The sequence below is a fragment of the Talpa occidentalis genome, unplaced genomic scaffold (genome assembly GCF_014898055.3).
Source record: "Talpa occidentalis isolate TD23 unplaced genomic scaffold, MPIMG_talOcc4v2.1 talOcc4.8, whole genome shotgun sequence".
Taxonomy (NCBI): domain Eukaryota; kingdom Metazoa; phylum Chordata; class Mammalia; order Eulipotyphla; family Talpidae; genus Talpa; species Talpa occidentalis.
The window spans coordinates 80,729,651-80,757,385 of record NW_023605194.1 but is presented as its reverse complement, the minus strand read 5'-3'; the positions used below and the strand labels follow the sequence as shown (position 1 = coordinate 80,757,385).

Genomic DNA, 27,735 nt, shown 5'->3' with positions numbered 1-27,735 from the left:
TATCAAACATTATGTATGCTGGACATTCGTGAAAGGGATATACTTCATACAACTACACTTATGTGTTTAGTGAAAGCTTCTGGAAATGAGTGACACATAAGATGAATTACACAGGAAAAATGAGAATTTTTTAGAAGATGTTGAGAGGAAAAAGCATGTGAATTGGAGAAGCTCATAAAAGGAAGGTGCAAATTCAGGGAGGTTTCATTGAGTGGGAAGCACCCCTATTTCCATTGTTCTCAGGCACTGCCTACAAAATACAAGTAGGGGATACGTTTGGAAAAGATTGACGACAGTCCAGCATGGGGTTCTGAGGTGCTACATACACCAGGAGAAATTGGCTTTTATTCAGACTGAATCCGGAATCAAGGATTATAAATGGAGCAATGAAGTGACAAGGAAAGTGTCACTCATTACCAATAGGAAAGCGGATTAGAAAGGTGGAAAAGTAGGACATGGGTAATTAATCATTGTTTCTATGATCCTTGGGTAAAATGTTTGTAAGAAAACTTGGATGGATAGGCCACAGAAGTTGGTCAGTTGCTTTCCAGAAATGTAATGGAAATGTAATAAATTAAATTTTTGACTAAGTGTTTTGTCACGAATTACACTATCATCAAAAAATGCAAGATACGTAATTTTTTGCAGGATACTCAAGTGATATATTCATCACAATAAGCTTGTATCTACATTCAATTTTATATATGCAGCTGATGAATGTTACTGACCACTATTTATTTTAAGAGGAAAAATTATCCTCAAGCCAGAAAAAAACAATAACATAATTTTCATCAACATTTTAACTTTTCTTCGAAAATGAACAGATATTCTTAACAAAGAAAATGTTAAGAATAACAGATATATTGTTCATCAAGCATTGAAACCAAAACAGAACTTTTGCTTGGTTGCCTCACTTGTCTAATGGAATCAAAATCTGTGTCTTGGGCCTCCCCGGTGGCGCAGCGGTTGAGCGCTGGGTTGTGAAGCTGCCCGCAGCCTCTGCAGCGCCGGTTCCGTCCCGGGCTGCTCCCCAGCTACGGGAGGAGGGTCCCACATGGAGCACAGACCTCTCCTGCCACCCGCTGCTCCCCTCAGCAGTGTACTTCAGTCCTTCTGCCTGCTCTGCTCCCCGCTCTGGCTCTGGTGAATTCTCTCACCCTCCCGCGCTTCTGACTGTACCCAGTGCATGTATAAACAAAACAAACAAACAAACAAATAAATAAATAAATAAAACATGCCTCTATAAAAAATTAAAAAAAAATCTGTGTCTTATATTTAACTATGTTGGACAAGCCCTTTAGAATTTAACAAACATTTTTAATTTAATCTCATCTATTTAGAAATTACCTGTGAGTTACCAGATATTTCAAATGGATATTCTATTGCTCAGAAGAAATTTTATAAGGAAAATGAACGACTTCAATATAAATGTAATAGAGGTTTTGAATACAGTGAAAAAGGAGATGCTGTATGCAGGGGATCTGGATGGATTCCGCCACCCTCATGTGAAGGTAGCACTATATATTTCTTCTATTTCTTTGGTTATATACTTTATCAATGATTTTAATCCATATAATCATTTTAGCTAATCAGTTTATTTTTGCACAATGGAGTATTAATGTTTATAGTAACCAACTATTACAAACACAATATATCTTAAAATTGCATTTGTGCAAGGTCCATTTTGAGATCAATTGGTATGATGCATGTTCTCTCTCTCTCTCTTTCTCTCTCTCAATGGGCATAAAAAAAGACAAGAAGTTTTTATTAGCTCAGTTGGTTTATGGTCAAAAACCAAGTGTATGGCAGAACTAGCAATATAGCAGGCTTTCTAATCCCAGGTATATATACTTCTCAAATAATTAAATTGTTCTTCCAAAGCCCACAAGAGTAGATTATATTAATTCCAGAAGAGGAAACCCTCAGTTGACAAGGAAATTAAGTGGAAGAAAAATATTTCACTAACCACAAGTCTGATATGAATCAGTGGTGATCATGACACTAAAAAACCAAACTAACATTTTTAGGTTGCATAAGGAAAAGGTATTATACAGAATCAAAAAATTCATCTGAATTGTGTTCATTGCTCAGCAAAAATTATGCCTGGAATATTGTGTTCTAATTAGTCTACCTCATTTTAGAAGGAAAAATTTCAAACTTTAGATATTAGATCAGTGTTAGGCTGATGGTGTGTAGAGTCCTGCTGTTTGTCTTCGTGAATTCTGTGGTACCTGAGCAGAGAAAGCAAAAACACAGCCCTCTGGCATTAACCTCTTTCTGTTGAAAGAAGAGTGACAATTTAGTATTACACATAATAAGTTTGGTATGCCTTTCAATTATATACATGGACCTTTCCAGTGTGAAGCTGAAGCTGGATATGTGTATTTGGATTCACTAAAGAAGTTATTAGCAGAGCAACAGCTTTTTAATCAAAGACATGTCTTGAGTCACAGAGAATGTGAGAAGAAAAACAATAAAACAAATCCTCATGTGGAAACATCTGTAAAGCACAAATTTTCATTCACAAGGTATCTGTAGGGTCTTCAGAAAAGATGTCTCTGAATTGATGATCAACGGCAATAAGACATTCTAGAGGAAACAAGCTTCAGGAAACAGGAATCCACACTTCAGAATAAGTATGGCATGTGTGAAGACCAAAAAGAGGCTATTGTGTTGGTTGTAGGGCAATAAGCAGGAAAAAGGTAGGAGCTAAGATCTTAGAAGCAGGCAGTGTCTAAAAATTAAGAAAAGCAGAGGAGGAGGAGCAGCTATAAATAAAATAGCATTGTTCAGACAAAGGTAATAATGAAGAGAACATAAGAATGTAAGGCACAGGAGAACTTGAAAAGCTAGTGGCCAACACTGTTGAAGATGACAGAGGGTTTTATCTGTCCAGTACAACACATAATGAAGAAGCCCATAATAGACACCAGTCACTGCAATATATCAAATACAAGGAATTTGGGGATTTGGAAACTGGGGGTCTTTAGTCAGAGCAGTGCCAACACAGAGTAGATATTAGAAGCCAGTTAGCAGTAAACTGAAGAATAACTAACAGATGGGAGACTGGAGATAGCAATTTCACTGGGTCTATGGCATGCCTATTTCAATTGGCCAGGGACAAGCGATCCTACCAAGAATCTGGAAGGAAAAAATTCAGAATATTTATAAAAATCTACATGAGAACTTCAGAAGCCAAGAAGCTTAAAGTGGAAAGAATGCTAAAGTAATATACACTGAACCCATAGCCCCAAGTGGAGTATCATGAAATAGGTGATGACTTTGGAGAAATCAAGAGTCCAGGGGACATAAATACATTAGATGAGAGATATGGGGGCATATGAGTGATACACTGAGAATATGATGTTCAGAGGGACGGAGGGAGGAGCACAGGGGACTGTGCTGATGGTGCATGGGTGGACTGGTGAAGGAAAGTCTATGGGGGACTACACATGATGGCGGAGTGGGAAACAAATATTGTTTCAAAAAGAACAATGGTGTAAAAGAAAAGAAAAAAAGAAGATGATGCTATGCTCATTTTATTCCCATTTTGTGCTGTGATCGGAAAGAAAAATAATACCCACTTTCTTTGTTTTCATGTACTTGGTTATTTGAATGGGTAGTCATTCCTACATTATCCACACATGTTTTTTTTTCTTTTCAGAAGTAACATGTAATAAGCCTTATATTCCAAATGCTGTCTACAAACCTGTAAAGACCAAATACAGAACTGAGGATGAAATCACATATGAATGTAAAGATGGCTTTTATCATGCAACCCGGGGAAATAAAGTAAAATGCACTGTTACAGGCTGGGTACCTGCTCCAAGGTGTAGCTGTAAGTTCCATTCATAGCCTGATTTACTTCTTAATTCAATTAAGCACAGAAATGTGGATACAATTAATCAAAATATTTGTCATATTGTATATATAGCAAGAAGCTTCTTTGATTTTCAAAGTAACCAATTCTATATGGGATCAAAAATACTTTATAAATGTAAATCTTTTTATTTTTTTGGCTAGTCAATGTTAAATATATGTATATAAATACATAGTTCTCGAACTAATATAATTCTAATACCTGAGCTAAACACTAGGTAATAGTAGTAGCATCTACAATCTAGACACCTGTCATTTATTGCTATATAACAATTTTTTTCCAAAGCATATTGACTTAAAAACATAAACCATTATCATCTCTGAGCTTCTAAAGGTCGGGAATTTGGGAGTGGCTGAACAGGCTAGCTCTGAATCAGTCTCCGTCTTGCAGTCAGGATGTTAGCTAGGCTGCGGTCAGCCCAGCCTAGGGCCTGCTCTGGAGGACCTGCTTCCAGGAGAGCTCATTTACATGACTTGACAGAAATCATTAGTACTTGCCCACCTGGACTCTACACAGGTTGCTTAAAGGACAACTGACTCTCCAGACCTAGTGATCTGAGAGTAGGAAGCCTCCATACCATCTATGCCTGGACACACATTGGTGGTTCAGTCATATTTGTTCTTTCTTTTTTTCAAAGATTAATTTTTATTTATTTATGTAAACAAGAACTGAGGTGTAGGCCAGAGGTGTGGGAAGTAACAGGACTCACCAGAGACAGAGTAGGGAGCAGAACAGGCAGATCTACTGAAATACGTTGCTGAGGGGAGCAGCTGGCAAGACAGGAAAGGTCTGCTGTGCCATGTGGGTTAGCTCCCTGGCCAGGGATGGAACTCATGCCACAGTGGCTGATGCTAGATTGATTGTGCTAAGACTTAACCCCTGTGCCACTAGGGAGGCCCCAGCATATTTGTTCTTTAAAAGTGACTCACTAATCCAGACACACAGAGGAGGGGAATTAAGCTCCATTTTTTTGAAGAATGAGTGCTGAAGAGGTTGTACAATTTCCTAAAACTACCATTTTCAGCAAAATCCATATAATTTGACAGAATATTTGATTTGGGGGTATGCTTCTCTTGTCTGTTTTCAAATATTTTCCACCTCTGCAATCATATTACTTATCTTTATATTTCACAGTTTGTTGTGAAGATGCACCACAATTAAAATGGATATTCCATGACGGAAAATGTGATGCTACATATAGTAGGTTAATGACTTCAAAGTTAATTCCAGAGTTAAAGTCCAAAAGGAGTTTTCATACCATAAGTTCCCTCAAAGAGAAAACTGATATCAGCATGAAATAAGACTTCAATGTGCTAACAATTATAAAATAAATATTTATGATTTATTGTTAATTTATGAAAATGGTAGATGAGCCCAGTGGTATTTCCATCTCAGCCAAATTATTTCACAAGGAACTGATGAAGTTCTTGCATTTTAGTTGGGAAATTGACAAGTCAGATGGTTGATCACATAGTTTAGAATAAAAATTAAATAAACTGATGTTGTTCTCAGATGCAGGACGATGTTCTCAGACCAACTCTATTATTCATTTGTGTCACCAAACAGTTTTAGAGTTTAGAGGAAATGCCATACAAACTAAGTGTTACAGGAGGTGATGACAGTGAATCTTCAGTAGGAAAGATTCATCATTCAAATAGAATCTTGAGTTTAAGGCTGAATCTAGCAATATGATATTTAGCAGTGGTAACCATAAGATCCTGGGCTTGCATTTGAGGAATCAATTACACAAGTACTAGAAACAGCTTCAAAATCTAGTAAATATTTTAATCAATTTCGTGATCAAATTGAGTTAAAACACTGATGGACCCCATAACTGCTAATGAGACCACAAGCCCAGAGGGAGAATGAGGCTGTTTTAAATCTTGCTAAGCTCAGTGTCATTCCTACCCCTTATGAAATGCTGTATTTGCCTCAGGGCTGATCTCACTAGAGGGATAAAGATTTGAATGTACCAAAAGAGAGAAAAATAGCAGTGATTCATTTTGCAATGATAATACTTTAAATGATGGCCCCTTCCTGCACCTTTTAAAAGAAATCTCAGGGGTCGACTTTATTTTATTCATATCCTATGAATCACCACTGGAAGTGGGTAGCCATACTTGTTCTGAAATCAGACCTCCAGAGTTCAAATTCCTCCTTCACAGTTTCATGCAAATTTTATTGAGTTCTTTAAGAATCGGTTTCTGTAAATCCAAATATTTAAACATGGCCAAGATAAATATTGGTAAAATTGAGGATGAAGAGAAAATAACCTAAATCTCAAAAAAGTGAGGCAAAAAAAAATTAGAATGTTACTCAAAAGAAATGAACATTTTAGGGACTCCCCGGTGGCACAGCGCTTGAGCGCTGGGTTGTGAGGATGCCCGCGGCCTCTACAGCGCCAGTTCGATCCCCAGCTGCTCCCCAGCCACCGGAGGAGGGCCCTACATGGCGCGCAGACCTCTCCTGCCGCCCGCTGCTCCCCTCAGCAGTGTACTTCGGTCCTTCTGCCTGCTCTGCTCCCCGCTCTGGCTCTGGTGAATTTTCTCACGCTTCTGACTGTACCCAGTGCTTGTATAAATAAATAAAAATAAATCTTAAAAAAAAAAAAGAAATAAACATTTTAATCTCAACACTTGAAGTTTCAAAAAGTGAGCAAAATTATCAAGAATGAGAGTTATGGACCACTGGCCAAAAATCTATATGCAAAACAGCATCATAAACAAATCTTTGTTAAAGAAAGGCATCAGTATATGCAAGGATTCAAAGTTTATAATCCAGATGAAAAGTATGTAGAAACGATCTGAAAATTTTCTTGATTCAAACAAAAAAAATAGAAAAGTGAATTTAAGGAATGAAGATGATAGGGAGCACTTTGTGTATATGTGTGGAAACATTTTTAATGCGTTGTATAGTTTCTCATAACATCTTTCAGAGAAACGCTAACACTACACTGATATTAAAATTGCTGAAGTATAAATAAATCATACCATGAAAAGGCAAATATTTCTGAAAATATATGTAAAGTTGTTCTTATAGTACATCACTCAAATATACAATACAAATTATTCAATATATAGCAAATACTCAACATGATAGGTATTGTACCTCTTTACAAATATTTATGACATTAAAATACCTCATCTCCAATTAAATTTATAAATATTTAGTCAATGCCTATGAAAATCTTAACGATCTGTTTAATAAGAAATATTTCATGTCCTTTTCTCTGGTTAACTATAGCAAAACTTCCCGCAATAGCTGCTTTGAACTATGAATAATAGTATTTTTCTCTATGATGTGATCAATGGAAAATACGCTTTTCTGTATTTAAAATTGTTTTTGATAAATAGAAAAATAATGAATGTTGATCAAGAAAGACCTCACTATCTCCCTATATTGACTTGATCCCAGGGGAAAAAAGTCAGGGATCTGATTCTAATGTGAATGGAAATGAAGATAAAATGAGTGCATGTTCTAGGCTCCTTCATCACAGATTAACTGCCCATAGTGGGGTGGGGTTTATTTCAGGGCTCTCAATTCTATCCCATTGGTCTTTGTGTCTGCTTTTGGTTTAGTACTAGACTGTTTTAATTATTATGGTTTTATAATATAACTTGAAGTCTGGAAATATGATAACTCTATTCTTTCTTTTTTGTCAGAATTGCTTCTGTTATTCAGGGTCTTTGTAATTCCATATGAATTTCAGTACTGTTTCTTCCAGTTATTTGAACAATGTTATTAATATTTTCATTGGGATTGCACTGAATCTGTAAATTGCTTTGGGTAGGATGACCATTTTGACACTATTGATTCTTCAAATCCATGAGCAGGGAATATTTTTCCATTTCTTTGGGTCTTCTATTTCTTTTAACAATGTATAAGAGTTTTCTTTGTATAAATCTTTTAGCTCTTGTGTTAGGTTACTCCTAGGTATTTATTTTTTTTTTTTTTGGTTATGATTGTAAATAGGGTCACTTTCTTAACTTCTCCATCTCATTGTTTGTATATAGGAGGGCAACTGATTTTTGTGTGTTGATTTTATACCCTGCCACTTTGCTAAACTGATTGTTTTGATTAGTTTTATTCTGTGGCATCTTGCTGGCTCTCTATGCAATTCAAGACCACAGTGAGATACCATCTTGCACCTGTGAGTAGGACCCACGTTGAAAATACCGAAACAAGTGCTGGTGAGAATGTGTAGAAAAGGGAACTCTCTTGCACTGGTGCTGGGAATGCAGACCAGTCCAGCTCTTATGGAAAGCAGTGTGGAAGTGTCTCAAAACATTAAAAATGGATCTGTTACACTGCCAAATAATTCCACTTTGAGGCATCTACTGAAAAAAATTCAAACACACTAATTCAAAAGGAAGCATGCACTCATGTTTATTGCAGCACTATTTACCACAGCCAAATTATGGAAACAAACTAAGTGCCCAAAAAAGATGACTGAATCAAGAAGATATGGTTTATAAATACATATATATACATATATATATGTGTACACACAATGGAATATTACTCAGTGATCAAAACAGATAAACTCATGCCATTTGCGACAATATGGATAGAACTAGAAGGGATAATGCTTCGTGAATAAGTCAATACGAGAAAGATAAATACGGGATGGTGTCACTAATATGTGGAATAATAGTAACTAAATCAAGGGTCAGGTAAAGACAACCTTAAAAACTAACCCTTGAAAGCTGACTATAAAACGGAAACATTCATGGGGGGAGCAACGGTGGGGGAGGGCTTGGGGGAAGTGAAGATAGAGGGAAGGGAGCACAATGGACTATTTTAGTAATTTGGTGGTGGGTGTACTACATTGGCAATGCCAGATAGGGGTATTCAAATATCAATTCAATTAAAAGTTAATTAAGAAAATAAATATAATGAGTGATAAAATCAGTATCTTCATTTCCCAATCAAGGTGCTTCTTTAATCAAACAACACTACTATATATGCTCTTATGGAGATTACATTAAAAAGTTCTGTACAGAGTTCTTCCTGGAGAGATTTTATATAAGTTTATACATCATAAGATATACACACATAATTTTATCATTACCACCAAGGGCCTCCACTATCACCTCAATTTTGAACACTTTTGACCTACAGTCCCAATGCAATAAGTGTAATTATGCAAATAAGAAAATTCATAGAGAAAACAATTTCTAATTTTTATTTGGGTAAAACATGATTTATATTTCTTTTTCATATTGCAAGTGAAGCCCTGTAATTTTCCAGAAATTAAACATGGACAGCTACATGATGAAGCATATTATAGACCATACTTTCCAGTATCCACAGGACGTTCTTATTACTATAGGTGTGATGAAAATTTTGTGACCCCTTCACAACAATTTTGGGGTACAATTACTTGCAAACCAGAAGGATGGGAGCCAGCACTGCCATGCCTCAGTAAGTAAACATCTTTAAAATTGTGTTTATATATCTTTCAAAAGATGGAGACAGAAAAGAGAGTACACTTAAGGCTTCTCTGACAAAAATAAGGCTAAGAGATGAATGCTAGGAGCCAAAAAAAAACAAAATGGGTCCATGATTTTAAGAGAAGCTATTCATGAAAATTACATGGGAAATAAAACTAGGGATTTTATATAAATATCTACATAATTCACATTCATTTTAGCCATTAAAAACATGTTAAATAACTTCATATATTGATTTAATCTTTTTAAACAAACATTTGGCAGAAGCATTAGTGGGTTTTTTATGTTAATGTATTGTCAATTAGGCATTGTAAATATATTTTTAGTTTTCTACTTTAATCAAACATATGGGCCTCTTCATTTTCATTTATCTTTTTTGTGATCCTTAGGAAAATGTATTTTCAATTATTTGGAAAATGGAAACAATCCATTGAGACCAAGATGGTATTTACAGGGTGAATCTGTACGTGTTGAATGCCTTCCTGGCTACAGTCTTGAGGATGAGCAGAATACAATGACATGTACAGAGAATGACTGGTCCCCTCCTTCCAGATGCATTAAAGTCAGTAAGTACAGGTGTCTAAGAACCCAGTATGTTGATGATTTCCCAAGACTTGTGTATCTTAACTGCAGCAAAAAGTTTCAATTAACTTCTGTTTTGCCAATGGATCTATTTGGTTTTACTCTTTTCAAGTGTGTATGAGTCGACACAGCAATCTCTTGATAAGTACACAGCAAAATTAATGTGCTATTGATAGACAGAGTCAAGAAGACAGTAAAAGATCCACGGACAAAACTTGTAAAAAGAGAGTGATATCAGCAAGAAGGACGTATAGGAGTTTCTACCATCTTCTCCACAAAAGGCACTGCTTTTGACAATTACCTGTAAAGAAGAGTATCTTTGTGGGAATCTGGAACTCTAAGCAAAGAAGTTTCAGCACATTGTTGGAACAAACTGGTTCCAGATTGGCTGCACTGGAGGGGATGACAGTAACAGTTTCACTTAACTTGTATCACCCCTCCCCTAAAGAGGCACAGCCAAGAGGATGCACTCAGTCCATGGTTTCTCCAGTGGGGAAAAGAAAAAAAATGTGTGAGTGTCCAGCTTCCTAGGCTGTGCTTGACATTTAGAAAAAGGCCCCCTTCTTTCTCACCACATCCACAAGAGCCCACAATAGAGAGATCAGCAGTAGCAGAAAGGGGTGGGAGAAACTTGGAACAGAGCATCCAGGCCTCCGAATTCATAAAGGGACAGAACTCCTACCAACGTCGGGCAACCTTCCTTTATTAGGAAGCCTGTCCACTAGCCATGGGGACTTGCACTACAGATCCTGCTCACCCACAGGCACCCCAATTCTCTGCACACCTCACCCAACCCACACCATTGGCAGGCCGCTGTGCACATGTCAAAATGTGTGTCTTTACAGATGGCTAGTGAGTAAGAGAAAGCTAATTTGACTCAGGAATGGGAACAAAACACAGGCTTCAGCATTCAGCATGGTTTCAGGATAAGCAAACAGGAAAGTGTCAGCTGCCAGACTGACTCTGCAAGAGTGAGAAAAGGCAGGCAATTTAAGAATTCCCTTTCTAGTGAGAGTAATACATGATGAGCAGGTGTATCCATAAACAAGGTCCAAGAAAAAGTCTTTGAATCCTTAACATTATTCACAGAGGTATTTCTCTTCCAATGTTGGTCAGTAAAGACTAGAGGAAATGACTACTTCAAACACAAGGACACTAATTAAAAACTTAAAGAAAAAACATGAAGTGTTAAGGAAATAAGATGTCCCCAAAAGAGAACAATAGTTTTACATTTGATCCCAAATGATGGAGGTCTAACACACACTGTGTTATCTGGTTAGTGTAGTTTTTTTTTTTTTTTTAAACATTTATTATTTATTTATACAAGAGCTGGGGTACAGGACAGAGTCGCGGGAGGGTGATTCACCAGAAACAGAGCGGGGAGCAGAACAGGTAGATGGACCGAAAGCACTGCTGAGGGGAGCAGCGGGACAGATAGGACAGGTCTGCCACGCCACGTGGGATTCTCCCTGGCCGGCCAGGAATCGAACCAGCCCTCAGGAGGCTGCGGACAGCTTCGCAGCACTGCGCTCAACCCGCTGCACCACTAGGGAGGCCCTGGTTAGTCTACTTTTGAATCTGTAATTCATGTTGTTACATACCAATCGTAATTATTTTTACTACTGAGTTTTGTTCCATTGTATTGTGTACCACACTTGGTTAGTACATTCACTCATTTAAAACATTTGGGTAGTTTCCAATTTTGGGCATTTGTGAATGTTTCCACTGAAAAATATTCACATATAGGTTTTTGTATGAACACAAATTCATTTTTTCTTCTTTTTTTTAAAGATTATTAAATTTATTTTTGTGTAGAAGAACAGGGGTGTAGGCCAGAGGTGCCGGGTATTAGAGGATTCACCAGAGAGACAAAGTGGGAAGCAGGATGGGTGTATTTACTGAAATACCCTGCTAAGGGGAGCAGTGGGCAGGACAGAAGTCAGCTGCTCCATATGTGGGATAGTTCCCTGGCTGGGGATCAAACTCAGGCCACAGCTGTGATAGCACTGAGACTTAACCTGTAGGCAAACAGGCAGGACCACAAATTCATTTTTCATGGGTAATTAATTATCTAGGTGTACATTAAAACCTTTTTGCCTAAACCAATTTCATCCATTCTTTTAGATGTTTATATTTTGCTTTTGCATACATGATCAATTTTGTGTCAACTTTCATATAATACATGAGGAGTATGTCTGGGTTCATTACTTTGCCTTTGGATGCCTGATAATCTTTTTGTGCTCCTGTGTATAATTTCTTAGAAGTGATTCTGAATATTTGAAATTTACTTTGCCCCAAAAAGAAATGAATACCATATCTTGGCTTTGTATCTTGGTAATTCACCTTATTTTTTAAAAACACAAGGACTTGAACAAGAATGACTCCTTAATTTTTATGTTGTAATACTATTTGAACCATTATGAAAATGTTTTTTGAACATATTCTTACCTTTTCCATATGCTTTATCCCTTTTAGAAACATGCTCAAAACGAGATTTAGAAATTGAGTATGGTTTTATTTCTGAATCTGATACTACATATGCGTTACATAAAGAAACACAATATAAGTGTAAACCAGGATATTTAACAGAAGATGGTAAAATGTCAGGATCAATTAAATGTATGAAAAGCGGATGGTCAGCTCAACCTAGATGCATTAGTAAGTAATTAATTGTTATTGCTCATCACCAAAATGATACTGTAGAAAGTTTAGTTTAACAATTATTTGGGGTGGGGTTGCCTGTATGGCTCTATTTGAAAAGATAAATAAAAATAACTGAAAAAATACATAACATTTTGCCATTTAAGATTAATTAACAGAAGAGTATAATGCCAATCCACTTTTTTAGGTCAAGTTTTTTGCACTTTAAAATATCCTTAGGGGCACTCATGTGTATACAGGTGTAAGCTCAATTATTCTACCTGAGATTTCTGTCCCTACTGTACCTTTTTTCTAGGTAATCCAACTTTTATATGGCAGTCTCTGTTTTTAGACATAAAATGTAAACTTGTATGTGAACATATGGGTGCACAATGCATGATCTTTGAATAAAATAACTTGTATAATGTAGAAGTCTGATATTATAGGGTAGGCCCATTTTAAAAAATCCTCTAGAAAATTTTCATAAATTCCATGTAGTTACGTAGTTATGGATAAAGAGAAATACTTCTAGACAACACCAAAATACGTTCTGCTTCAAGGTTCTCCTTTTCCACTATCTAGACATTTAAGATTTTTCTAAGAACTTGCTCACTTTTATTAACCCCAAAGTCATTCAATGACATTTTAAAAGTGATATTTAATATAGTCACTTTACTGTAGTGGATATTTAAGACACACATTTCTCCTGTTTTCCTTCCATTTCCATTTTTTGACAATTTCTATGCTTTATGATTCTAGTCAAAGAGATATGTGATATAGTTGCCCCTAGCTCAAACTCATCTCATATTAAATTGTGATTAATTATCCATTATAACACTCTTTTTATGGAACAGAAAATATCTCTATTTACCTAATTAGTATAATTTTGCTTTATTTCTTAGCAGCTTTAGGCTAGCTGTCTATAGAAATTATAAAATTGGGGAATATTAAATATTTTATTAATATTATTGTAGGGCAGCACTTAGTGAACATTGAAACTATATTTAAATACTTTATTTTTCTTATATCTAGTTATGAACAATAGAACTCTACATTTAATCTTGATAATTAATAAAGAATACAAAGACATTAGGAAAATATTTGAGAATATTAAATCAGATTTATGCCTTAAAGTTAATATTTTTCCAGTAAACAGCTTTATAGAATGTTTAACAATTTACTCATATTACTGAAAATTAATCTTTTTGCAATTAATCTATTTTTCTCTGGTCTAGTTGTCACAATTGTTACTAAGTTTGACATCTTCATTCACAAAATGCTATTCTGTTTAGTAATAATAAGAACAATATATCTGTAATGGTCTATTTTGTTCTCTCATGGCATAAAGGCAGAAACATAATTGATAAAAATGTGCTTAACATAAACTTTTCAGAGAATTTAAATGTAGAAACTGTTTTTTTTCACTGTGGGTAAGCTTTAGGACAGTGATTTATCATTGACATAGCTTATTTTTATATAATTAGTATACTCTTTGATATTATCATACTCTTTGATAACATCATTTTCTTTGGGATGGGATTGACTCAATTAGATTGACCATTAAATAATATTAGAAATGGAATATTCAATTGTATCATGCATTAGAATCATGTGATATGCCAGTATTCGAGCATGCCAGACCGAAAAACGACAGCAGATGGTTTAAACTCAATGACAAAGTGGAATATGAATGTGACAAGGGATATGAGAACACAGATGGAGGCACCACTGGCTCTATAATATGTGGTGACAATGGTTGGTCTGATAAACCTACATGCCATGGTAAGTGCTATTTTTGGTGTATTCCTTTTTTCAGAATTAGTAAAATTGATAGAGTCATTTTTTAGGGACAATGATTAACATCAAGGTGTCACTTGCTGATTGTTATTAACTGATAAATGAGGTTGTTTTGATGTCCAAAATAATTATCTTTAACAGTGTGTGTTAAAATGATGTTTTCTATGGGCCATATACATGATAGATTTATGAATATAGTATAATTGTCTAGGTCATTCTAAATGCTAGCTTTCAAATTATATTAAACTGGCCACTCACAAGCAAAATTATAGCTTCTTATCAACTTCTCAGCTGTTTTGCTCCTGAGTTTCTGCAGGTCCTGAGAGAAGCTCTTGATTTTCTGGTTTTATCATGTTCTGTGGACTATACCACAAATCTACTTTGTTTGCCATTTGCCTTTTTTCCGGGATTAGAAACAGGGTTTGAATTGTGGAAATTGAGCGTATGTAGTGTTCCAAATCAAGGGAACAGTATGAGCAAAGCTTTGAAAACCAAACAATATCTGGGAAATTTCAGGGTGAGCCAATTCTACTCAGCATGTGAGGGATTTTTTAAGCTAAGAATGGGTGGAATACAACGGAATAATGGCAAGGGAAGATAGTATATGTATTAATGTTATTATTAGTAAAACATCATAAAGGAGTTTAAAAGAGGCATTTGTATTTTTGAACGTAACTTTTCCCTGTGCTTGTGCTTGGCAAGAGAAGATTCTGGAGTCCATTTATGGTAAGAAGAGATAAAAAGTGCATAGGGTAGTGGCTGAGGAAATACAGAACAAAGGACAGATTTGGGATATATTTTGGTGCTAGAAAACATAGAAAATGTTACTAACTATTAAGTGAAAGAAAGAGTAAGAGTCACAGCACTCCCAAGTATGTTCAATTTTTTTTTGAACTTTTTTTTTAAGCAAGTAGTTAAACAGGCATGCCTTTCTGAAAGGTGGTGCTGGCAGAAGAGAAAAGATTTGGGGAGGAACATCACTACTTTTGCTGTGGGTACATTATGGTTGAGTTACCCACAGACATTTTAAATTGGATCTTAAACGACAGAATTGAATATATAGGTGTAGCCAGGAGATATATATTTGGGGTTATCATCATATAAGCAATTACATCAAATAGGAAAAGTAATGCAGAATGAAGAAAGAGGAGAACTCATGACCGATCAAAGATCATTCTAACATTTAGATGTGAGACAAAAGAGAAATGGCGACAACATAGTTAGAAAAAGGAGAACCCAGAGAATCAGGCGGAAAAAAGATAGAAAGAATGTTGTTACAGATATGGAAAGGAGAAAATGATTGATGGATAATGATCATGATAGATTGAATAATGGTAAAGCCTGTGGAATCAATCTAGATGGGTTCCAAGTCCAATTCAGAACTTAACTAAGCATACAAGTTAGGGCAACAACCAAGACTATCTGGAGTTTATTCATGCCTTCTATCTGTAAAATATTTTAATATTCATGAAGTCTCTAATAATTCAAAGGATTGTTTTGGTTATTACACTGCATTGCCATTATAAAGTTCTTGCCATCATGCCTACCTTACAAAACCCAAGAAATTGTAATCTAATTACATCTTATGATAGTTGAAGTGGTAAATATTTCTAATTCAGTTGATATGTCATGTTAGAAAACAGTTTTTAAAAAAATTGTTGGCTCTGACTACCTAGAGTAGCCACAACAGAAACAGTGTCGAAGACGAAGAGAAAGCAAATAAAAAAAAATAAAAAAGAGCAGAATCTACACAGTCCCTCTGAAGAAAAATCATTACTAGGAAAATTTAACATGTGGTATATAGCTTTCAAGAAGTTTGGTTAAGCGAAAGAACAGAAAGTTCAGGTTATTACTAGAAGAAATTATGTGGTGAAAGGAATATGAAAAACAAAAAAAGATGAGAGTCATGAGAACATACTGAATGGTAAAGGGGAAGGGATTGAGAGCACTGTCTTATATAGGAAGATATCTATACAAAGAAAGCCTGAAAAGCATTTGGCATAGAAATAGGGACATAGGCAACATCTGAAGCAGCAAAAAAAATTCACCTATTTTAAAAATTCAAAGATCATAAGCCTGGAGTCTGGATTGACTTGGGAGAGGGAGGTAAGTTGGCTTTGCAAGTGTAGGCAAGGAATGGTTCAGTAGAGTTTGGGCTTTATTCTAAGTAAAAGGGAAGCTTTTAAGATAATCATGATTTTCTTTTCTGGGCAGATCATACATTATGAACACAGAAGCTTTTGTAAATTTGAGGTGCCCTTTTTAAAGAAAGAATACAAAATCATGAACATATAATTTCCATGGTACTGCTAATATTGCAATTCCAGGAAAACATGGAGAGGATATTGAAGCTGGAGTGATTAATGTGTCCACTATGGCTTTCTATTACAAATATGTTTGTCTAAAATTATATATTTATTTATATTTTTATAATCATGTGGCACATTGGTAGGATTCAACAACACAATGTGGGACTCCAGAAGTTGAATGGCGACATAAGAGTTTAGTAATTTTTAAAAACAACTTCCTTAACCATATAGCAGAATATTGCACACAGACTGATACTTGAATTTATTGCAATTGCTCCGGGATTCCTGTTTTTAGAACTTTTCCCAAGGAATTGTTATCAAAAACCCCTTAAGTCAATCCATGTCTATTGAACCTTTAAATGCACATAAACTTTGGATTAAAAAAAATTCATATAACATTTCCAAGTATAGCAGCTCTTTGAATATATCATTTTGTTCAATATCCTTCCTTAAAAAGTTAATGAGAACAACACAATTCTGGCTGACAGGAATCAAAAGCAGATCATTCAAAAACCTGCTTTGGTTATACATTGTTTTGCTTAAAGTCACAGTTCCCAAGCAGCTATTGAAGATATTTAAGTAAGACTTACTATATCAGTGTTAGGATTTGGGATTTTCACTGCTGACTAAAGATAAATATTGCCCATTCAGGCAAACAATGCTCATTCAATTTCTCCTTTAAATCACATTCCCTAAGACATCTTTAGATAAATACAACAGTTGAAAAATCACCAACAGCTGAGATCTCTTTGTTGCTGTTGTTAAGGCAAAGTTTTTTGCAATGTGATAAGATACAAAATTCACATAAAATGAGCACAAAATATATAAACAAAGACACAACAAATAAAGGCACTGTTTTGCAGAACACAGGATAGAATTTTAGGAAAGAAATCCCACTGCTTCTCATTCAAGGTGTGAAAATCTCAATTAATTTTCAAAACTCAACATCAAACCTAAAGCAAATGCGTTGAGTTTTATTTGTGTCATTATTTTAAAAAACACTTACCTTCTAATATTATAAGTATGTCCAATAGTTGAATCTTACATAGCATGAATTTTCTTTTTAGCATGATTCTAAATTTTGAATACCAGTTCTTTTTATAATAATTTTATAAATTTATTCTCCAGATAGGATTCCAAATAAAAATGATTTTTGACAAACACTTAGCAATATCACAAATTGCACAAAGTTTACAAATTTTAGGGAAAGTTTCACAATTCCTAACTCAATCAGGAAAAGAAGCAATTTATTAAAATATAGTATAAATTATCATATATTAAAATAGATGGTTATTATGTAAATATTCAGGACACTATGGATATACAAATGCATCCTTGAACACAATGTTTCTTCTTTTTTTTATATTTCAGTATGATCTGTTTATATTTCTATTTGATTATTCACTTAACGAAGTGATTTTTTTTTAAAGATTTATTTATTTATTTATACATACAAGCACTGGGTACAGTCAGAAGCGCGGGAGGGTGAGAGAATTCACCAGAGCCAGAGCGGGAGCAGAGCAGGCAGAAGGACCGAAGTACACTGCTGAGGGGAGCAGCGGGCATGGCAGGAGAGTTCTGCATGCCATGTGGGACCCTCCTCCGGTGGCTGGGGAGCAGCCAGGGATGGAACCGGCGCAGCAGAGGCTTTGGGCAGCTTCACAACCCAGCGCTCAACCGCTGCGCCACCAGGGAGGCCCTTAATGAAGTGATTTTTAATATTTCTCTAACTATATTGGAAATGGTTTTGGTGTTTTCCAGTTCCCCAATAATATGAAACAAATACTAATTTTTATTTGTGTTCAATTTTAAACCTCTATCATTATTTTTTAATATGACAAGATACTTGTATTCTTTAGGGTACCAAAATATAACACTAAATATTATAAATATCAGTTATAAAATCAACACATTATAAGCAAATTGAACTTACAAATAAATTTACAGGACACATATATTGATGTGCAATATTTCAATATTTCATAGAGAATTTCACATGAATTTACAGGGAGGATTTATCTGATGCGCCTCTGTATATGCAGCACCTGGTACCTCATGACATACATAAGATTTATTTGGGCAGTGATAGTTTCAGTAAATTACTTCACCTTTTCTTATAGAAAGAGAATGTAAAATTCCCAAACTAGATGATTATTTAACTGTTCGGCCTTCCGAAAACAAGTATAAAATTGGAGATGTGATAAAATTATCCTGCAGACTGGACCGTTTCAGAGTTGGACCAGATTCAGTTCAGTGCTACCACTTTGGATGGTCCCCTAATTTTCCAACATGTAAAGGTAAATATTAATTACAATTTTTGAAACAAGAATTAGAATTTGGCTTTCAATATTTTTTCTTCTCTTGATTTCTGTTGGCTTCCACTGGGTCTATAACCTAGTGCTGAAAAAGGAGGACATGTATTGGGTAGTAGATATTTCAGATTTCCTTATTTAAGAATTTTAATTGCTCTGAAATATGTAGCAAAAGTATCTATAGTAGTAGATACAAGGTGGGTGACACTAGAGGGACTACTTTTGTTATTTTTATATTACCTAAATTCCAACATTATTATTGGATATTCCATACAGCATGGCTGATACCTCATTTCACTGTGTTTAAATATTATTAAATCAGCTTACAGTCAATTAAATTACATGAACAGCTTAATCAAATTTAAACTATGTTAATCTGTTAATCTCGAACGATGGTGTTTTTTGAAAGTTTTGATAAAATGTTCATGGAATATTATTTACATAACTATTTATTAATGCGTTTGTAAACATCTTTAGAATATTTAGGAAATATTTTACAGGCTTGAATACGCTTCCAACAAGCTAGTTCAGTAAAAATAATAGAAGTGGAAAACATGAATCTGGTGCAAACATTTCTTTTTTCATTGGTTAAGAATGTTACAATAAGTTATATAATAGAAAACAAATTGAAGAAAAAATCTATTTTGCTGGGTTTTTTAAACTGTAAAATACGCAATTTAACCACTACTTATACAGTATTTCTACAGTAGGGACAGTGAAATCATGTTGGAAACCTCCACAACTCCTGAATGGACAAGTTAAAGAAGCACAGAAAGAAGAATATGAACACAATGAAGTGGTGGAATATGTTTGCAATCCTAGATTTCAGATGAAGGGTTCCAATAAAATTCAATGTGTTAATGGAGAATGGACAAACTTGCCTAAGTGTATTGGTAATTCAATTTAAAAAATTAACTATAGCCTACACATTTTGCATGTGTTCATATATAACAAATTACATTTTAATGATGAACATTTTTGTGAAATTTTCAGAGGAGAAGAGCACATGTGGAGATATACCTGACCTTCCTAATGGCCTTGTTGAAGATGCTGCCCCTCCCTATCACCATGGAGATTCAGTACAGGTCAGTTGCAGAGAAGCATTTACTCTGATTGGTCACAGCTCAGCCACTTGCATTAATGGAAGGTGGAGCCAACTTCCTGAGTGCATTGGTAAGAATACACTCCTAAAATTAATATGTATCAATTTAATATTCTCTTTGAAATGCCGATTTGCAACATTATTGAAATAGGGAGATATTCTCAAATTATAATGAATTCAAATTTGTAGACCCAAGGTAATATCAGTCATGAAAACTTTCCTCTTTTCACTCTAATTTAGACCAAAACACTCGCCTCAACTATATTCTCTTCTGACTCCAGTTTTCTTTCCTAGAGTTAATCTACCCATATTTACTTTAAGGTAATCCCCTTTCAGCTATAATAGGTCTTACTCCAATTTTCTCCTCCCAGTGCTTATTTAATACCTGCCTCTAGCCTGCACTTTCATACTTCCCAATAGCTTCATATTTTAAGTGTACACACAGAAAACAATTCATGAATTAAAATCCCCAATTACTGATTTAAGTATCTGTTTCTGTTTGGTGATCAGACAAAAGATCTGCTTAAATAGTCACATCCTATACTACATGTATCAGATCTACTTCCTTGCTATATAACATTACCTTGCCTGAAAAAATATACTTAAACTAGCAACATTATATGTTTGATTCCATATATATATAGAGAATACATACATACATTTGATTTTATAGATACTTATTTTATATTAATGGTTTAAGGTTCAATTAAAGATAGAGATGCTTGAAATCAAGAAACAAATGAATGTGAACATCTGCAGAGATTTCACACTGGGAACAAATTTAAACATGTGATCACCATTTGCTATGGCAACTATACAAAAGAGTAAACCTCATATACTCTTCCAGTCTCCAATACGCAAATACCTTAATGATGGATATTTTCTCTAAAATTTCTAAGACAAGGTATAGGAAATATGTTCCTACAGAATAGCTCATCTCTTGCAATATGATCAGGAGTACCCTGGTTGGTGGAATTTATAGACATATTCTAATTTCATTATAGTATTGGTTCGATTGCTATTTTTTGGAGTAGTTGCTTTGGTCTTATAATTAACCTTTCCTGGAATTTTTTTCATTTTATAGAAACAGATGCACTTGAGAAGTGTAAACCAGAAAAGCCATTTGCAAATGATCCAAATCTATCAAATATGACTGAATTTAATCATAATTACAACGTAAGTTACGACTGCAAAGGAAAATCAGGAAAAAAATATGCCATCTGCATAAATGGAAAATGGGATCCTAAAATAACCTGCACTGGTAAGCTCCTGTTAATAAAGTTCTTAAATTTTTATTCTATTTCTCCTGAACTTGTAAAATAGTATCTTAAAGGAAAATGAGAGGTTTTTTTAATGTTACAAATAAGTATTAGGAGCCTCCCTGGTAGCACAAGCGGTTAAGTCTTGGCACTATGAAACTACAGGCAGCCCCTGCAGCACCAGTTCAATCCATGGCCAGGGAGCTGACCCACATGGCACAGCAGACCTCTCCTGTCTAGCCTGCTTCTGCCCTCAGCAGTGTATTTCAGTAGATTCATCTGTTCTGCTCCCCACTCTGTCTCTAGTGAATCCTCTCCCCCCGACTCCGCAACCTCCACTTCTGGACTGCATTCCAGCTCTTGTATGCATAAATAAATAAATCTTTTTTAAAAAAAATAAGTTTTAGGCTGGAAGGCAGTTTAGAAACTACCCAAAATGGTGTTTCTAAATACTAATTATATTTTGTGCATCAATCAGATATATAGTAAGCCACCCAGAAATGAGGTGGTTTTAAATGAACATCTGGATAGCAGGTATGTTTACTGCTATTGGAAAATTATTGCTTTTAATTCTTTATACTACACACTACTGTGCTTGTATAATCTATTTCTATTAATTTTTGGTCATATCCTGTTGTCATAGAACATTTGTGTAAGATTTTAGTATTTTGAAACTTGTTTTTTATTGTGCAACATGATTTCTATCTTTGTGGTGGGTACCTTTTCACATAGAAACATAGTAATATTCTACTTGATAGATCAGGTTAAAGTGGTTCATGGTGTTTTTCAAATTTATCTATGTTTTCAAAAAATTTTTTTGTCTAATTGTTATACCAGTCAGAGTAAAAAAGCTATCAGTGTTACTAGAATTGTGAATACTTCTCTTTCTTTTTTTAGTTCTGCCCAGCTTTGTTTCATGTACTGTGACATATTTTTAGATGCATACACACTTATAATAATTTTTTCATTGTGAATTAACCTTTCTGTAATTAAAAAAAATTGTCTTTATTTTTTGTGGTTCTCCTTGTACTGAAGTCTATATTACCTTATTATAATAGTCAATTAATTTAAAACAATTGATCTTTCCCATGTGATAAAAGAATTCCCAACATGCAAAGTTAATGTGATCAATGTCCACAAACCACTCTCTCTATAATAAAGAGCAAAAATAATAGCAAAGAACAAAATGAAGCCATAGCACTTGCAATCTAATAGAAGAGAACATACTTCTAAAGGACAAAGAAGGAAAGAATAACTGAAGCATCTATTATGATAAGCTAAGGAAGAGGATAAACAGGTGATTTGCAGAATATAATGCAGCTTTTAGAGAAACTCTGTAGTTAGACCAAACTTTAGCAAATCTATCAAGCGTGAATGCAAATTAAGATGTTCAGGAAAAAGTGGTTAAATAACAGAAATAAAAGGAAATTAATCCTTGAGAATAAGTTGGGAAAAAACTGCAAAGATATTTAAAACAGAAATAAGAAAAAATGTTTTTGATCAAAAATTAAATATTGCTTTTGACTTAGATAGAAATAGAAAATCTGACAATATTAGAAAGCATGAATGAAGTGTTTTAGTCAGTCAAATAGTTCCCTGAATCATTCGAATATACAAGGTTGGACAACTGAAAGGATTTACATGACTTCCCTTTCATCAAATAAAGATACAGTGTGACAGGATTCATACCAGGTGCAAAAACTTCCAAATTATATTACTTAGTTGACAGGTATTTTCACATATTACTCAAAAATAGATCTCAGTTTTATGGGCGCTCAGACACAAGTTTACAAGGGCTCTTTTATAAACTGAGGGTTATGTAACTAAAACCAGGCTGGCTAATCCATTAAGCCAGGTGCATTTCATTTATATACAATCCCTCAAAATTTCAGGCAAACTAGAAAATGGTATCTCCAGGAGAAGTCTGAATTTTAAATGGCATACCTTAAACTACTGAATTAACCACTGAATATCTACATATTATTTTTTTTTGCCAATAACATATATCATATTAATTGATCATTAACAAATGTAATTCTTCCTCTGGCTAATCATCTTTATCTGTAGACTATCCTGTGAAGGTTTTAATCCAATCCCAATATATCTGATTATGGATATCTGAAAAAGATCCTGATTTCATTCTTTATTTAGTGCCTGTCACCAAATGAATAGCTCTGTTAGAATGTCCTAATTGTTAGAAATAATTCAAGTAGGTTTAACACAAATTATGCAAAATTAATCAAAGGAAAAAACAAAACAAACTGGGAGGAAAACCAGAGAAAATAAACCAAATATGATTTAGTGAAATGCTATCAAGCTGAAAAGTAGAACTGATTTAAACATAGTACATAGCATTATTAGTTGATCACATATTATTATTCTCATTTATTGAATTATTCTTTGATTATTTTTAACATTTTTAATCAAGAAATATAATTTTCATATTTTAGAAGAAGTACCAAAACAATTTTGCCCACCTCCACCTCAGATTCGCCATGCTGAAGATATGACAACCACAGTGAATTACCAGGACGGGGAAAGAATATCTCTTCTCTGTAAAGAAAACTATCTAATTCAGGGCGGAGAAGAAATTATGTGTAAAGATGGAAGATGGCAGTCAATACCACAATGTGTTGGTCAGTTGTTGCCTACCAAGCTTTATGATTTTTTCAGATGACGTTAACAATCCCCTGTATTTTGTTTAAGTGAACAAGGTGGAGGTCTTTGTATTTATATGTCTCTTTATATCTTTCCACTTCATATTGAAAGACTAAACTGCAATCAAGGTTCATGTGTCAATCAGCATTCTTTTATTTCAGTGTAATAAATCCAGATAAAAACTTTGGGTAACTATGTATATACCATATAAAATTTCCAGTTGCATAGTTTGCTCCTCATAATAACAGGACCAGAACAAAGGAGCATATTATATAAGTGGATAGTAACACAGATTTTATGGAGATATACATCCTTGCCATTTTCAGCTTTTTTCAGTTTAAATAATTTAGTTTGTTAAAATTATCCCCATTTTAAAGTTCAAAGTAATGTTTGAATTTTTTAATTTAAGCATTATATTTGTAATTGACCCTTGATCTCTGTTCTTTATACAGAAAAAAAGCCATGTCCACAACTACCTCATATAGAACATGGAACCATTCAATTATCTAACTCTTCAGAAGAAAGGAAAGTTACACTAGGACCCAAGACTTATCCACATGGCACCAAACTTAGTTACATTTGTGATGATGGTTTCAAGAAATCTGAAGAAGATGAAATAACATGCCACATGGGAAAATGGAGCCCTCTACCTCAGTGTGTAGGTGAGGAAGGACAATATCCAAATTAAAATTCCATTTTTAGTAAAATTCATTCAAAACTAGACAATCATACATAGATTTATATATCATTTTTTAATTTTACCCAAAATTTTTTCTATAATCAAATCAATCCTATTATTGTTCATTTCAATGACTCATTATAGGTCACTTGAAATTCTAACAATTTTATGTTAAAAATGTGTTGTGACATTAAACCTCCTTGATCACATAAGTATACAATTTCTTGTTCCTGCCTATTATATAAGCATTGTATGTTTGAGATGTCATCAAGTTTTTAAAAAAAATGTTATATTCTTCTTGAAAATGTCTTTTCTGATATCTTGAATATATGCTACTTCCTTAAGATGATTAGTTTCTATTATTATACATGATTGGATAGAGAAATATTGAAAATCTCTTAAATAATATACTGACATTTTAAATTCAAGTTCTTGCTCAAGTTGACAGCTGAACCAGGATAGTGATTCTAGGAAGCATTTGTGTGCCTTTGCTGTAATGTCATGGTAGCTCCTGTATCCACACATTAAATTAAATCCCAGAGTTAGTAAAACATGTAATCATACTTTCATTTCTTTTTAGGACTTCCTTGTGAACCTCCAGGTTTGATTTCCCATGGTATTCTATATCTAAAGGGAGACAATTACCAATATGGAGAAATTGTCACCTACCATTGTACCGAAGGCTTTGGGATTGATGGACCTGCAACTATAACATGTTTAGGAGGAAAATGGTCCCCTCTACCAGAATGCATAAGTATAGTACATCTTCTTTCTAATTCATATCATCAAATGGTTCAAGTGTGAAACTAAGTAGTAATTATATAATTTAACAAAGTATCTGTGGATATTTTCTAGTTCTAGTATAAAATTAATCGGCCTAGTAATTAAAGTGTGACATGAACCAACTCAATTTATTTTCATATTATCTTGTGAGCACTTTCAATGTCCTTTGATATACATCCTCAGAGATTTCTCACCTTCTTTCCTATATCACAACAGCAACTCAATCTCGTCATTATTCAACATACTGTTGGTTATCACCTTATAAATATATACTTTTATATTTCTCTAACTCAAAGGTAACAGATTTTGACCAAAACAGAAAGAGAAATACATAATATTATGGCCTGTACAGGCAAAAAAAAAATTTAAGAAATATGGTCTCAAGCATGTAAGTATCCATATCTCTTAGGCTTTCATTTCTTTGTTACACTGTTACACTAAACCAAGTCAAACCTGTTACCATGCATAAGAAAGTATAGTAGAGCATTTATTGCTTTGATAGAACTATTCTGAATATACTTATTGACCATTATGTATTTTTAAATATTTACTAAGCAAGGTCCTATTACTTTCTTTTTTGTCTTTCAGAAACGGATTGTTATAATTTACCCAGCTTTGGTGATGCCATACTCATAGGTCAGAGAAAGGAATCATATAGGTCAGGAGAAAAAGTGGCTTATAAATGTCCAGAATATCACCAAATAGATGGCTCCAATACTGTACAGTGTATTAACAGAAAATGGATAGGAAGGCCAACATGTAGAGGTACTACAATAATTTTTAAAAATTAATTTGTTAAGGTGTTTTAAGTAATTTAATTGCATCTAGCATCATTAGAAATAGACATAGGATATTTTAGGCCAGATCAAAGATTGTTTATGCCTAACATAATGGGATGAAATTGTATACTCAGTGGCTAATCCTAAAGCCCAATAATTCTTAGTTTGGTCTCTGGAATAGCAGCATCAGCATCTTCTGGAAATTGCTAGAAATGCAAATTCACAAGCTCACTCAACCTGCTGAATCAAAACCTCTGGGGATTAAACCCTGAAACTGTTTGAAAAATTCCCAGGGGATTCTGTGCACACTTTGGTTTAAGAATCAAACATAAATACTATGTAACCGACTAGCTAACATATTCCTTGACTCTCACTGATGAATTGCGAGTCACTCATTAAAGTAATTTAAAATTTTTCAAAAAAACACTCCAAAAAAGTGTTTTCACAAATGACACATGTACATCCCTTTTTTTCTCCACATCTATTGGGATCACTTGATCAATCATCTTTCTTTAACCATGGTCATCAAAGTGTTACAGCTCCAGATATATTCTCTGAAGACGTGTCTACCACGTGTACTTTTCGATGGACCTATAATTACACTTCATAAACAGGATGGTTGCAAACCATATTCATTAATTGATGTCAATTAATCTCTTTCTTATGAATTTCTTGTGGATTGTAAAGTCACCTTGAATTTTTATAATTTATAATATTTACTTTACTAAACCCATGGACATGTCCAGTAAAACTCTCATTTTCACTGATTCAAAAATGTCTATGAATCTTATATTTAAGGGTAAGGTACAGGGGAGTCAACATTACCAAAAAATAAATTGCTTTATCCCCCTTTATCCCCCTTCTTTCTTTAATTTTGCATGCAAATTTATTAAAATTAGTATTTTTTCATGACAGATTATTTATTTTGATTCCCCTTTGACATATAGTTGGGACCCCATTTACTGATTTGCTACTCACATGAATCATTACTTTGGAGATGCTTTTCTCTTCCTCTACAGATGCTTCCTGTGTAGATCCACCTAGAGTGGAAAATGCTGTGATACCAAACAAGATGCCTAGGTACTCATCTGGTGAGAGAGTACAGTATGAATGCAAAAAACCTTTCGACATATTTGGGGATATGGAAGTGATATGTTTAAATGGAACATGGACAAAACCACCTGAGTGCAAATGTAGAGTATCATATTTTATACATGATTTTAGATAATGTATTTGGTGATATATTCAATATATCAACATATTTATCCCAAATATGACATCTAAGGATAATAATAAGATATATGTAGTTGTTCTTATTAAATAAAGTGTTTCAACACAAATAAAATGAAGGTACTTTAAAATCCAATTATTTTTTGACTGAAGAAGCAACACGGTTTATTTTATGAAAGATTTGAACAAACTGAAACTATTGGAATCATGGAAAATTCCCTAACTTAAGGATTAAGACACTTAGTGATTTTTGAGAAATAAATATGGTAATT

The 27,735-nt window shown here is 34.2% G+C and overlaps 1 protein-coding gene across 1 annotated transcript in view; it reads left to right on the top strand.

Moving 5' to 3' along the window:
* Positions 1-27,735, top strand: part of LOC119233607 (complement factor H-like) — a 47,120-nt gene that overhangs the window by 16,982 nt on the left and 2,403 nt on the right. The window contains exons 6-20 of the mRNA XM_037496102.2: positions 1,341-1,511; positions 3,665-3,838; positions 9,110-9,304; positions 9,723-9,899; positions 12,391-12,573; positions 14,161-14,337; positions 18,782-18,958; positions 19,681-19,866; positions 19,967-20,146; positions 21,160-21,336; positions 23,785-23,970; positions 24,445-24,654; positions 25,252-25,425; positions 26,043-26,219; positions 27,253-27,426. Of these exons, the coding sequence (XP_037351999.1) occupies positions 1,341-1,511; positions 3,665-3,838; positions 9,110-9,304; positions 9,723-9,899; positions 12,391-12,573; positions 14,161-14,337; positions 18,782-18,958; positions 19,681-19,866; positions 19,967-20,146; positions 21,160-21,336; positions 23,785-23,970; positions 24,445-24,654; positions 25,252-25,425; positions 26,043-26,219; positions 27,253-27,426 (2,718 nt within the window). The remainder of the gene's footprint in view (positions 1-1,340; positions 1,512-3,664; positions 3,839-9,109; positions 9,305-9,722; positions 9,900-12,390; positions 12,574-14,160; positions 14,338-18,781; positions 18,959-19,680; positions 19,867-19,966; positions 20,147-21,159; positions 21,337-23,784; positions 23,971-24,444; positions 24,655-25,251; positions 25,426-26,042; positions 26,220-27,252; positions 27,427-27,735) is intronic.